Source organism: Kogia breviceps, chromosome 5 (genome assembly GCF_026419965.1).
Source record: "Kogia breviceps isolate mKogBre1 chromosome 5, mKogBre1 haplotype 1, whole genome shotgun sequence".
NCBI lineage: Eukaryota > Metazoa > Chordata > Mammalia > Artiodactyla > Physeteridae > Kogia > Kogia breviceps.
Window position 1 is genome coordinate 15,849,483 of NC_081314.1, and position 14,004 is coordinate 15,863,486.

The 14,004-nt window shown below is 39.7% G+C and overlaps 1 protein-coding gene across 7 annotated transcripts in view; it reads left to right on the top strand.

Moving 5' to 3' along the window:
• The window catches only part of CEP70 (centrosomal protein 70), a 114,628-nt gene that overhangs the window by 4,991 nt on the left and 95,633 nt on the right, over window positions 1-14,004 (top strand). For all 7 annotated transcript variants that reach the window (XM_059065184.2, XM_067033704.1, XM_067033705.1 and 4 more), the window contains one exon: window positions 13,424-13,549. In XM_059065184.2, coding sequence (XP_058921167.2) covers window positions 13,424-13,549 — 126 coding nt within the window. The remainder of the gene's footprint in view (window positions 1-13,423; window positions 13,550-14,004) is intronic.

Sequence of the window (14,004 nt, forward strand, 5' to 3'; positions counted from 1 at the left end):
ATTACAAATAACTCAGTTTCATATCTTTTTATGGCTGAGTAATATTCCATTGTATATATGTGCCACATCTTCCTTATCCATTCATCTGTTGATGGACACTTAGGTTGCTTCCATGTCCTGGCTATCGTAAATAGAGCTGCAATGAACATTTTGGTACATGACTCTTTTTGAATTATGGTTTTCTCAGGGTATATGCCCAGTAGTGGGATTGCTGGGTCATATGGTAGTTCTATTTGTAGTTTTTTAAGGAACCTCCATACTGTTCTCCATAGTGGCTGTATCATTTTACATTCCCACCAACAGTGCAAGAGTGTTCCCTTTTCTCCACACCCTCTCCAGCATTTATTGTTTCTAGAGTTTTTGATGATGGCCAATCTGATGGGTGTGAGATGATATCTCATTGTAGTTTTGATTTGCATTTCTCTAATGAGTAATGATGTTGAGCATTCTTTCATGTGTTTGTTGGCAATCTGTATATCTTCTTTGGAGAAATGTCTATTTAGTTCTTCTGCCCATTTTTGGATTGGGTTGTTTGTTTTTTTGATATTGAGCTGCCTGAGTTGCTTATAAATTTTGGATATTAATCCTTTGTCAGTTGCTTCATTTGCAAATATTTTCTCCCATTCTGAGGGTTGTCTTTTGGTCTTGTTTATGTTATTCTTTGCTGTGCAAAAGCTTTTAAGTTTCATTAGATCCCATTTGTTTATTTTTGTTTTTATTTCCATTTCTCTAGGAGATGGGTCAAAAAGGATCTTGCTGTGATTTATGTCATAGAGTGTTCTGCCTATGTTTTCCTCTAAGAGTTTGATAGTGTCTGGCCTTACATTTAGGTCTTTAACCCATTTTGAGTTTAATTTTGTGTATGGTGTTAGGGAGTGTTCTAATTTCATACTTCTACAGGTAGCTGTCCAGTTTTCCCAGCACCACTTATTGAAGAGGCTGTCTTTTCTCCACTGTGTTTCCTTCCCTCCTTTATCAAAGATAAGGTGACCATATGTTTGGGGGTTTATCTCTGGACTTTCTATCTTGTTCCATTGATCTATATTTCTGTTTTTGTGCCAGTACCATACTGTCTTGATTACTGTGGCCTTGTAGTAGAGTCTGAAGTCAGGGAGCCTGATTCCTCCAGCTCCATTTTTCGTTCTCAAGATTGCTTTGGCTATTCGAGGTCTTTTGTGTTTCCATACAAATTGTGAAAGTCTTTGTTCTAGTTCTGTAAAAACTGCCAGTGGTAATTTGATAGGGATTGCATTGAATCTGTAGATTGCTTTGGGTAATAGAGTCATTTTCACTATGTTGATTCTTCCAATCCAAGAACATGGTATATTTCTCCACCTATTTGTATCATCTTTAATTTCTTTCATCAGTGTCTTATAGTTTTCTGCATACAAGTCTTTTGTCTCCTTAGGTAGGTTTATTCCTAGATATTTTATTCTTTTTGTTGCAATGGCAAATGGGAGTGTTTTCTTAATTTCATTCTCAGATTTTTCATCATTAGTGTATAAGAATGCCAGAGATTTCTGTGCATTAATTTTGTATCTTGCTACTTTACCAAATTCATTGATTAGCTCTAGTAGTTTTCTGGTAGCATCCTTAGGATTCTCTATGTGTAGTATCATGTCATCTGCAAACAGTGACAGCTTTACTTCTTCTTTTCCTATTTGGATTCCTTTTATTTCTTTATTTTCTCTAATTGCTGTGGCTAGAACTTCCAAAACTAGGTTGAATAAGAGTGGTGAGAGTGGGCAACCTTGTCTTGTTCCTGATCTTCGTGGAAATGGTTTCAGTTTTTCACCATTGAGAATGATGCTGGCTGTGGGTTTGTCATATATTACCTTTATTATATTGAGGAATGTTCCCTCTATGCCTACTTTCTGCAGGGTTTTTATCATAAATGGGTGTTGAATTTTGTCAAAAGCTTTCTCTGCATCTATTGAGATGATCATATGGTTTTTCTCCTTCAGTTTGTTGATATGGTGTATCACGTTGATTGATTTGCGTATATTGAAGAATCCTTGCATTCCTGGAATAAACCCCACTTGATCATGATGTATGATCCTTTTAATGTGCTATTGGATTCTGTTTGCTAGTATTTTGTTGAGGATTTTTGCATCTATGTTCATCAGTGATATTGGCCTATAGTTTTCTTTGTTTGTGACATCTTTGTCTGGTTTTGGTATCAGGGTGATGGTGGCCTCATAGAATGAGTTTGGGAGTGTTCCTCCCTCTGCTTCTTTTGGAAGAGTTTGAGAAGGATAGGTGTTAGCTCTTCTCTAAATGTTTGATAGAATTTGCCTGTGAAGCCATCTGGTCCTGGGCTTTTTTTTGTTGGAAGATTTTAAATCACAGTTTCAATTTTAGTGCTTGTGATTGGTCTGTTCATATTTTCTATTTCTTCCTGGTTCAGTCTCGGCAGGTTGTGCATTTCTAAGAATTTGTCCATTTCTTCCAGGTTGTCCATTTTATTGGCATAGAGTTGCTTGTAGTAATCTCTAATAATCTTTTGTATTTCTGCAGAGTCAGTTGTTACATCTCCTTTTTCATTTCTAATTCTATTGATTTGAGTCTTCTCCCTTTTTTTCTTGATGAGTCTGGCTAATGGTTTATCAATTTTATTTATCTTCTCAAAGAACCAGCTTTTAGTTTTATTGATCTTTGCTATTGTTTCCTTCACTTCTTTTTCATTTATTTCTGATCTGATCTTTATGATTTCTTTCCTTCTGCTAGATTTGGGGTTTTTTTGTTCTTCCTTCTCTAATTGCTTTAGGTGCAAAGTTAAGTTGTTTATTCGAGATGTTTCCTGTTTCTTAAGGTATGATTGTATTGCTATAAACTTCCCTCTTAGAACTGCTTTTGCTGCATCCCATAGGTTTTGGGTCGTCGTGTCTCCATTGTCATTTGTTTCTAAGTACTTTTTGATTTCCTCTTTGATTTCTTCAGTGATCACTTCGTTATTAAGTAGTGTATTGTTTAGCCTCCATGTGTTTGTATTTTTTACAGATCTTTTCCTGTAATTGATATCTAGTCTCATAGTGTTGTGGTCAGAAAAGATACTTGATACGATTTCAATTTTCTTAAATTTACCAAGGCTAGATTTGTGACCCAAGATATGATCTATCCTGGAGAATGTTCCATGGGCACTTGAGAAAAATGTGTATTCTGTTGTTTTTGGATGGAATGTCCTATAAATATCAAGTAAATCCATCTTGTATAATGTATCATTTAAAGCTTGTGTTTCCTTATTTATTTTCATTTTGGATGATCTGTCCATTGGTGACAGTGGGGTGTTGAAGTCCCCTACTATGATTGTGTTACTGTCGATTTCCCCTTTTATGACTGTTAGTATTTGCCTTATGTATTGAGGTGCTCCTATGTTGGGTGCATAAATATTTACAATTGTTATATCTTCTTCATGGATCTATCCCTTGATCATTATGTAGTGTCCTTCTTTGTCTCTTGTAATAGTTTTTATTTTAAAGTCTATTTTGTCTGATATGAGAATTGCTACTCCAGCTTTCTTCTGATTTCCATTTGCATGGAATATCTTTTTCCATCCCCTCACTTTCAGCCTGTAAGTGTCCCTAGGTCTGAAGTGGGTCTCTTGTAGACAGCATATATATGGCTCCTGTTTTTGTATCCATTCAGCCAGTTTGTGTCTTTTGGTGGGAGCATTTAATCCATTTACATTTAAGGTAATTATTGATATGTGCGTTCCTATTACCATTTAATTAATTGTTTCGGGTTGTTCTTGTAGGTCTTTTCCTTCTCTTATGTTTCTTGCTTAGAGAAGTTCCTTTAGCATTTGCTGTAAAGCTGGTTTGGTGGTGCTGTACTCTCTCAGCTTTTGCTTGTCTGTAAAGGTTTTAATTTCTCCATCAAATCTGAATGAGATCCTTGCTGGGTAGAGTAATCTTGGTTGTAGGTTTTTTTCCTTCATCACTTTAAATATGTCCTGCCACTTCCTTCTGGCTTGTAGAGTTTCTGCTGAAAGATCAGATGTTAGCCTTATGGGGATTCCCTTGTGTGTTATTTGTCGTTTTTCCCTTGCTGCTTTTAATATGTTTTCTTTGTATTTAATTTTTGACAGTTTGATTATTATGTGTCTCGGCGTGTTTATCCTTGGGTTTATCCTGTATGGGACTCTCTGTGCTTCCTGGACTTGGTTGACTATTTCCTTTCCTATATTAGGGAAGTTTTCAACTATAATCCCTTCAAATATTTTCTCAGTCCCTTTCTTTTTCTCTTCTTCTTCTGGGACCCCTATGATTCGAATGTTGGTGCATTTAATGTTGTCCCAGAGATCTCTGAGACTGTCCTCAGTTCTTTTCATTCTTTTTTCTTTCTTCTGCTCTGCAGTAGTTATTTCCACTATTTTATCTTCCAGGTCACTTATCTGTCCTTCTGCCTCAGTTATTCTGCTACTGATCCCGTCTAGAGTATTTTTCATTTCATTTATTGTGTTGCTCATCGTTACTTGCTTCCTCTTTATTTCTTCTAGGTCCTTGTTAACTGATTCTTGCAATTTGTCTATTCAATTTCCAAGATTTTGCATCATCTTCACCATCATTATTCTAAATTCTCTTTCAGGTAGACTGGCTATTACCTCTTCATTTGTTAGGTCTGGTGTGTTTTTATCTTGTTCCTTCATCTGCTGTGTGTTTTTCTGTCTTCTCATTTTGCTTATCTTACTGTGTTTGGGGTCTCCCTTTTGCAGGCTGCAGGTTCGTATTTCTATCTATTTTTGGTGGCTGTCCCCAGTGGCTGAGGTTGGTTCAGTGGGTTGAGCAGGTTTCCTGGTTGGGGGGACCAGTTCCCCTGTTCTGGTGGATGAGGCTGGATCCCGTCTCCCTGGTGGGCAGGTCCACGTCTGGTGGCGTGTATGGGGATGTCGGTAGCCTGTGATTCTAGGCAGCCTCTCTGCTAATGGATGGGGCTGTAGACCTGTCTCGTTCTTTGTTGGGTATAGGGTGTCCAGCACTGTTCGTTGCTGGTCCTTGAGTGAAGCTGGATCTTGGTGTTGAGATGGAGATCTCTGGGAGATTTTCGCCGTTTGATATTACGTGGAGCTGAGAGATCTCTTGTGGACCAGTGTCCTGAGGTTAGTTCTCCCACCTCAGAGACACAGCCTTGACACCTGGCTGGAGTGCCAAGAGCCTTTAATCCACACGGCCCTTCAGGCTGTTTTCACTCTGCCAACTCCAGACCTTTCCCTGGGATCCGCCCGAGGCTCAGTTCCCAGCCCCGCCCGCCGCGGCGGGTGAGTGGACAAGCCTCTCGGGCTGGTGAGTGCTGATCGGTACCGATCCTCTGCGGAATCTCTCCGCTTTGCCCTCCGCACCCTGTTGCTGCGCTCTCCTCCGCGGCTCTGAAGCTTCCCCCTCCGCCTCCCGCAGTCTCCGCCTGCTAAGGGGCTTCTAGTGTGTGGGAACCTTTCCTCCTTCACAGCTCCCTCCCACTGGTGCAGGTCCCGTCCCTATTCTTTTGTCTCTGTTTATTCTTTTTTCTTTTGCCCTACCCAGGTACGTGGGGAGTTTCTTGCCTTTTGGAGGGTCTGAGGTCTTCTGCCAGCGTTCGGTGGGTGTTCTATAGGAGAAGTGCCACGTGTAGATGTATTTCTGATGTCTCTGTGAGGAGGAAGGTGATCCCCGCGTCTTACTCTTCCGCCATCTTCTCGCTCCCCCCTATCCATTCATCTCTTGATGGAACTTGGGTTGCTTCCACATTTTAGCTATTGTGAATAGTGCTGCTATGAACGTGGATGTACAAATATCTCTTCAAGACCCTGCTTTCAATTCTTTTGAATATACCCAGAAGTAGAATTGCTGGATCATAAGGGCAATTCTACATTTAGTTTTATGAAGAGCCACCATGCTATTTTTCACAGCAGCTGTACCATTTGACATTCCTACCAACAGTGCACAGGGTTTCAATTTCTCCACATACTCACCAACATCCTCACTATCTGTTTTTTTGATAGTAGCCATCCTAATGGGTATTAGGTAGTATCTCATTGTAGTTTTGATTTGCATTAACCTAATGGGTAGTGATATTGAAATCTTTTCATGTGTTTATGGGCATTTTTATATATTCTTTAGATAAGTGCAAGTTCCTTGCCCATTTTTTAATCAGAATTTTTGTTGTTGCGTTTCAAGAATTCTCTATATATTCTGAATATTAATTCCTTATCACAAATGATTTGCAAATATTTTCTCCCATTCCATGGATTGCCTGTTTACTCTGTTGACAATATGTTTTGATGCACAAAAGTTTTAAATTTTTGTGAAGTCTAATTTGTCTATTTTTACTTTTGTTGCCTGTGCCTTTGGTGTCATATCCACGAAATCATTGCCAACTCCAGGATTGTGAAGGTTTTACCCTATGTTTTCTTCTAAGAGCTTTATAGTTTTGGCTCTTACATTTAGATCTTTGATCCTTTTTTTTTTTGCGTTATGCGGGCCTCTCACTGCCACGGCCTCCCCCGTTGCGGAGCACAGGCTCCCGACGCGCAGGCTCAGCGGCCATGGTTCACGGGCCTAGCCTCTCTGCGGCACTTGAGATCATCCCGGACTGGGGCACGAACCCGCGTCCCCTTCATCGGCAGGCAGACTCCCAACCACTGCACCACCAGGGAAGCCTTGTTCACTTTTATTCAGTCTTTTTTTTTCTGTTCCTTAGACTTGATAATTTCTATTGTCTTATTGTCACATTTAGTGATTCTTTCTTTTGCCTGTTCAAATTGCCTTTGAATGCCTCTAGTGAATTTTTCATTTCAGTTATTGTACTTTTCAACTCCAGAATTTTTTTGATTTCTTTTTAGGTTTCCCATCTCTTTTTTGATATTTCTGTTTTGTTCATATATTTTCTCTTAATTTTTCTCATCTTCCTTTAGTTCTTTGAATATTTTTAAGATGGTTGTTTTAAAATCTTTGTGTAGTAGTTCTGCCATCAGGTCTTTTTTTTCAGGGACAGTTTCTGTAGATTTGTTTTTTTCCTTTGAATGGGCCATACTTTCCCAATTCTTTGTATCCCTTATTTTTTGTTGAAAACTGAACATTTCAATCTAATAATTTGGTATGTCTGGAAATAAGATTCTCTTCCTTTACCAAGGTTTTCTGGGTTTTGTTTTTGTTTGTTTGTTTTAAATTGTCATGGCTGTCTCTGTGCTGAGGATCAGCCTGACGTATAAACTTAAGGTCTTTTTTTTAGCCTACACCTTTCTTGGGCATGTGCAGTGACTTTCTAATTTCCCATATATGCATTTACTTTTATTTTTTTTAATTATTATTTTAAAAATTTTGTCTGCATTGGGTCTTCATTGCTACATGTGTGGTTTCTGTAGTTGCGGTGAGTGGGGCCTACTCTTCATTGTGGTGTGCGGGCTTCTCATTTATGGTGGCTTCTGTTGTGGAGCACAGGCTCTAGGCGCATAGGTTTCAGTATTTGTAGCATGTGGGCTTAGTAGTTGTGGCATGTGGGCTCTAGGGCATGCTGGCTTCAGTAGTTGTGGTGCGTGGGCTCAGTAGTTGTGGTGCATGGGCTTAGTTGCTCCACGGCATGTGGGATATCCCCAGGCCAGGGATCAAACCCATGTCCCCTGCATTGGCAGACGGATTCTCAACCACTGTGCCACAAGGGAAGCCAGCAGGCGGATTCTTAACCACTGTGCCACCAGGGAAGTCCCTGCATTTGCTTTTAAATGTCCTAGTTTTTAAATGTATGGTTTCCAAAAGGGGAAAAGAGAAGAAAAGGAAAATGGTCCTTTAAATCCCCTGTAAGTCACTTTAACCAGCATGAGAGGAGTTTATAACAATGGGAGGAAGTACAATAAGACCCCTGCCTCTTTTTCTGCTCCTCTGGGATCAGAAGCAGCAATCAGTCAGATCACAGAACCCCAGAATTTGGAGGACAAGGTCCTTTTTGCCCACCCTGACTCACACAAACTGAGTATAACCTGCTCCTGGTACATTGTACACAGCTGCCTGCCTTAAAGCTGAGGGTGGGGAATAGGTAAATTTTACTCTGCTGAGAGGTGAAATAGGCTGAAATTAACCACAAATCATCATTTAATCCTTCAGTGGAATTTGCAAGCCTCAGTAGACTCAGAGTTGCAAAATAGTTAACATGAGACAGATTCTGCCAGTGAAGTTTTTTTTCTAGTTGGGGAGACTCATTCCTGATGCTTCCTACTCTGCCATCTTCCCAGAATCATCTCTTCCTGATCTTGAAGAAATGAATGATTTCAGATTTGGAGCAGAACTGGTTCAAGATATCAGACAAGGAAGCTACTAGTGGAGTCATATCAAAAGGATAGGCTTGAATAGCCTTCCCGCAGCCAAAGATGATACCACATAGCTTCAATAATAGTAATATAATAATAATAGTGAACTGAAATCCATAAAATTAATTAAATTCATGACCTCATACTGATATTAGATTAAAAAATTTTTTTACAGTAGGTCCTTGTTGGTTATCTATTTTAAATATAGTCGTGTGTTTATGTCAGTCCCCAACTCTCAATCTATCCCTGCCCCCGCAACCATAAGTTCATTCTTTAAGTCCGTGAGTCTCTTTCTGTTTTTCAAGTAAGTTCATTTGTATCATTTTTTTTTTTAGATTCCACATATAAGTGGTATCATGATATTTGTCTTTCTCTGTTGGACTTAACTTCATTTAGTATGATAATCGCCAGGTACATCCATGTTGCTGCAAGTGGCATTATTTCATTCTTTTTAATGGCTGAGTAATATTCCATTTTATATATACCACATCATCTTTATCGATGGACATTTAGATTTTCTTCCATGCCTTGGCTATTGTAAACAGTGCTGCAATGAACATTGGGGTGTATGTATCTTTTCGAACTGTGTTTTTCTGCAGATATGTGCCCAGGAGTGGGAATGCTGGATCATATGATAGCTCTATATTTTATTTTTTTAAGAAACCTCCATACTGTTCTTCACAGTGGCTATATCAATTTACATTCCCACCAACAGTGTACGAGGGTTCCTTTTTCTCCACTCCCTCTCTAGCATTTATTGTTTGTAGATTTTTTGATGAGGCTATTCTGACTGGTGTGAGGTGATATCTAGTAGTTTTGATTTGCATTTCTCTAATAGTTAGCAATGGTGGACCTCTTTTCAGGTACCTCTTGCCCATCTGTATGCCTTCTTTTTGTAAAAAAAAAATTTTTTTTTAAATTTATTATCTATCTTTGGCTTCGTTGGGTCTTCGTTGCTGCTGGCTTTCTCTAGTTGCAGCAAGCTGAGGCTAGTCTTCGTTGCTGTGTGTGGACTTCTCGTTGCAGTGGCCTCTCTTGTTGCCGAGCACGGGCTCCAGGTACGCAGGCTTCTGTAGCTGTGGCACGTGGGCTCAGCAGTTGTGACACGCAGGCTCAGTAGTGGTGGCACATGGGCTTAGTTGCTCTGCGGCATGTGGGATCTTCCCAGACCGGGGCTTGAACCCGTGTCCCCTGCATTGGCAGGCGGACTCTCAACCACTACGTCACTAGGGAAGTCCCTGTATGTCTTCTTTGGAGAAATGTCTGTTTAGGTCTTCTGCCTATTTTTTGACTGGGTTGTTTGTTTTTTGGATGTTGAGAGGCATGAGCTGTTTGTAAATTTTTGAGACTAATTCCTTGTCAGTTGCATTGTATGTGAATATTTTCTCCCATTCTGTGGGTTGTCTTTTCATTTTGTTTGTGGCTTCCTTTGCTGTGCAAAAGGTTTTGAGTTTAATTAGGTCCCATTTGTTTATTTTTATTTCCATTACTCTAGGAGATGGATCGAAAAAGATATCGCTGTAATTTATGTCAGAATCTTATGCCTATGTTTTCCTCTAAGAGTTTTATGGTATCTGGTGTTACATTTAGGTCTATAGTCCATTTTAATATTATTAATAATAATTGCAGTGAACTGAAATGTATAAAATATATTTAAATTCACAACCTCATACTAACATTAGATTTTTAAAGCAGGATTATCTTCAGAAGATAAGGAACCAATTCATTTTCTTGAAAATTGGTAAATCAATGGGAGCACTATTAATGTGGGACCTTCTTGACATATAAGAATGACCCAGGGGCTTCCCTGGTGGTGCAGTGGTTGAGAGTCCGCCTGCCGATGCAGGGGACATGGGTTCGTGCCCCGGTCCGGGAAGATCCCACGTGCCACGGAGCGGCTAGGCCCGTGAGCTGTGGCCGCTGAGCCTGCGCGTCCAGAGCCTGTGCTCCGCAACGGGAGAGGCCACAGCAGTGAGAGGCCCTCGTACCGCAAAAAAAAAAAAAAATGACCCAGAGGAGAGGAAACTAGGTTTCAGAGGTGGTTTACATCTGGTTCACCCTTATTCTGAGAGTTATAGCCCATCTAGGTAACAATTTTAAATGGGGGAGTGACTTTGATTTTAGTGTTCATTTTCACAAATTTTTCTTTGGATTTGGCAAATGCCTTCAGGGAAAAAGTGAGTTTTCATCTTCTTGATTTTTTCCCCTTGACAATTCGGCATTATGTTACTAGTTCTTTAATGCTTTTAAGAAGAAGACATGTCTTTAACGTAGTTTACTCAGCTTTTTTCATTGTCTTTGGAGGCAGAGTTGCCCACTCTACTATTACCAAAAAGTAAGCTACTCACCTCATGGAATTTAGTCTTATCTAGACATATTCATATAAAACAAATTACACAGATAAGCTGTGTAATTTGTAGAAAAAGTCTAAGATAATATACAGTGGTATGATTAGGTAAGATCTATTTCATTCAGCATACTAATATATGGCAATGACACCAATTATCTATAAGTTTCTATGTTTCAGGTTCTACATACTTTTATATGTTGTCTGATTTAATTCAACCTATGAGATATAGGTATTACTATGTTTTCTCTTTTACAGATGAAGAAATCAAGGCTCAAAGATGTTGAGTTTGTCCATGTCACAGTTTAATAAATGGTTAAGCTGCTAGTCACTCAGGCCACCTGACTCTGAACTCTAAACCTTTATACTTTACTCTTTGTAGTGCTAGAAGAGCATATAAAAAGAGGACCTGATCTAGTCATGGGATCAGGGGAGATTTCCCTGAAGAAGGAAATATGAGTTGAGAGCTGAAGGTCAAGTATGAGTAACTAAGTGAAGAGGATAAGAGTGCCTAGGCCTAGAACCTGGAGGGAGATGACACTTTGAAGATTTGAAAGAAGTCTGGTGTGGCTTTTAGGGAGATTGTCAGAATATGTGGCTCCACACTCTTGGGGGATTCTCTTACCTTGATATTTACTCCCCTTATGTCTGCTACAGATGTATTCTTCCCACTTTAAAACTGGCTGACTCCTGATGGTGATGCAGTAGGAAGAACACAGCATCACCTCTGAAATATTCTTGCCAAAAAATACTGAACCTGAATTTAGTAAAGCCTTTAGATGTAACTAGTTTACAAGAAATATAGGGGATGAAGAAATATGTTAAATGATAAGAATACAATAAGCCAAATCCATAATGTGAGTAATTCTTTAAGACAAATGGCCTATTTCTTCAACAAATAAATGTCAGGTTAAAAAAAAAAGAGGGTGGGGGAGACGAGTGAGATTGTTACAGATTAAAAGAAATTTAGGAATGTTATGTGCATTCCTTGAATAAAAACCCCAAAAGACATTTTTTTTTTTTTTTTTTTTGCGGTACGCGGGCCTCTCACTGCTGTGCCCTCTCCGGTTGCGGAGCACAGGCTCCGGACGCGCAGGCTCAGCGGCCATGGCTCACGGGCCCAGCCGCTCCGCGGCACGTGGGATCTTCCCGGACAGGGGCATGAACCCGCGTCCCCTGCATTGGCAGGCGGACTCCCAACCACTGCGCCACCAGGGAAGCCCCCAAAAGACATTTTTAAGATATTTGGGGGAGAATTGAACATGGACTAGATATTAAGTGATAGTAAGGAATTATTACTATAATTGGGTGTGACAGTGGTATTGAAGTTATGTTTAAAAAGGGTCTGTATTTATTAGAGATGAATACTGAAATATATAAGTGGGTCAGGAAGAAATGAAACAAGTATGGAAGAACGTTGGTTATCATTGAACCTGGATTAATGAATACTTGGGTTCATTGTACTCTTTCTTTACTTTTTTTTTTCTTTCTCTACTTTTATGTATTTTTGAAAATTTCTCTAATGAAAAGTTTAAAAACAAGCTGAAAGGTGATAGCTATTGAAGTTGGCTGATATTTTTGAGAAGTATCTTTATTTAAAATAAAGGTGAGGGGGTGAACATAGTGGGTAACTTAGTTGTTGGAGACCAGAATTTAAAGCAGAGAGAGTACTCTGATGTCAAGCAGCAAAAATGGCAGAATTTGAGAATTTGTAACATGTTACTAGGTTTAGCTGAAAATGAATTTTTGGTGGCTAGTAAATTGTTTAGTTGGATTTCACTACCTGAAGCAGATATAGAAGGACAGAATGGTGCTTTGCAAGAAATACTGAACTAGCAGTGGGGAGAGCTACTTCTAAGGAATCCTGGGAAGATCATTTTACTTCTCTGGGTCTCAGATGGTTTTAGCATCTGATATATTGGTACGATTCTCCCAACACTCTCTCTTGCCAGCTCTGGGCAGCTATAGATTTTGGATTAAACAATTTCCGAGGTTCTCTCAAGCTATGAGATTCCATGATGCTAATGAATGTGTGTGTGTGATTGTGCCTCTGCAAAGGAGCAGTTAGATACCAAAAAATCCAAGGAGGTTTTCCCTGGTGGCGCAGTGGTTGAGAGTCCACCTGCCGATGCAGGGGACACAGGTTCGTGCCCTGGTCCGGGAATATCCCACATGCCGTGGAGCGGCTGGGCCCGTGAGCCATGGCCAGTGAGCCTGCGTGTCTGGGGCCTGTGCTCTGCAACTGGAGAGGCCACAGCAGTGACAGGCCCGCGTACCGCAAAAAAAAAAAAAAAAAATCCAAGGAAATATTTTCGTACAGAGTGGCACAGTCTTAGACAACAAGAGCAAGTGATGGAAGGGTAAACTTAATATAAACCTTTGTGTGTACCATACAGAATCCTTTGTTGCTAGCTTCTTAGCTACTTAATAAAGACCACCTAAGAATGTGGCACATCATTTACCCTTCGAATTAGTCCAGTGAATTGTTAGACTGGCCTGTAACTTTGGGTCAGACACAGTTCTTTTAGTTTTTTGGGGAAGCAGCTTCCAGAAAACATCAATTTATTTATTAGCATCACTTGCTTTTCATATTATCTAGTTAAAACAAATAGTTTTCTTTGTGTGTATGTATGTAAAACCCCATAATGCTTTATTTCTGGAGGAGAACATTATAAAATTCTTAAAATCAGTTTTCTTAGAAGTCATAAAAGTTTTGACACAGGAATACTTAAATTGAGTAGTAGGTTCTTTTAGATGTAATTTCCGTTAACACCTGTTGCACTTTTTTCTTAATTTAGGCAACTCACAATTTTTTATTGCCAACCTCTACTTCCTTTGACTCTACAAAGAAAATTGTATCTACAGCAGCCCCTAAAGCCCGGGAGTCCAGCAAATCATCAGACAGACTCATGACTGAAAAACAGGTAAACCTAAAATATTTGAAGCCAGTGTTTGTCAAAGTATATGTCAAAGAATACCACATCTACAAATGTGAAAAATCTTCCTTTCAAAGGCTGCTTTAGTAAAATCATTTTGGGAAATGATGGGTTAAAGACTATTAAGTGATACCATTATTCTAAGACTTCAGAATACAGTAAGTCCCCTACATATGAACCTTCAAGTTGCAAACTTTCAAAGATGCGAACGTGCATCTGGTGCCAGCAAGGAACCAGAACCTATGCCATCAACATTGGGTGTGAGTGAAATTGCAGCTTGCCCTCTGTCTCCTGCTGCTGACGATCGTTCAGCTCTACCATCTGCCACCTCCTCTCCCTCCTCCAGTCAGTAACTCTTCCTGCTCGTTCACTTGATAACAGCCCCTGTATGCCAGCTGTTGTACTACTGTACTTTTCAAGGTAGTGTACTGTAAGATTAAAAA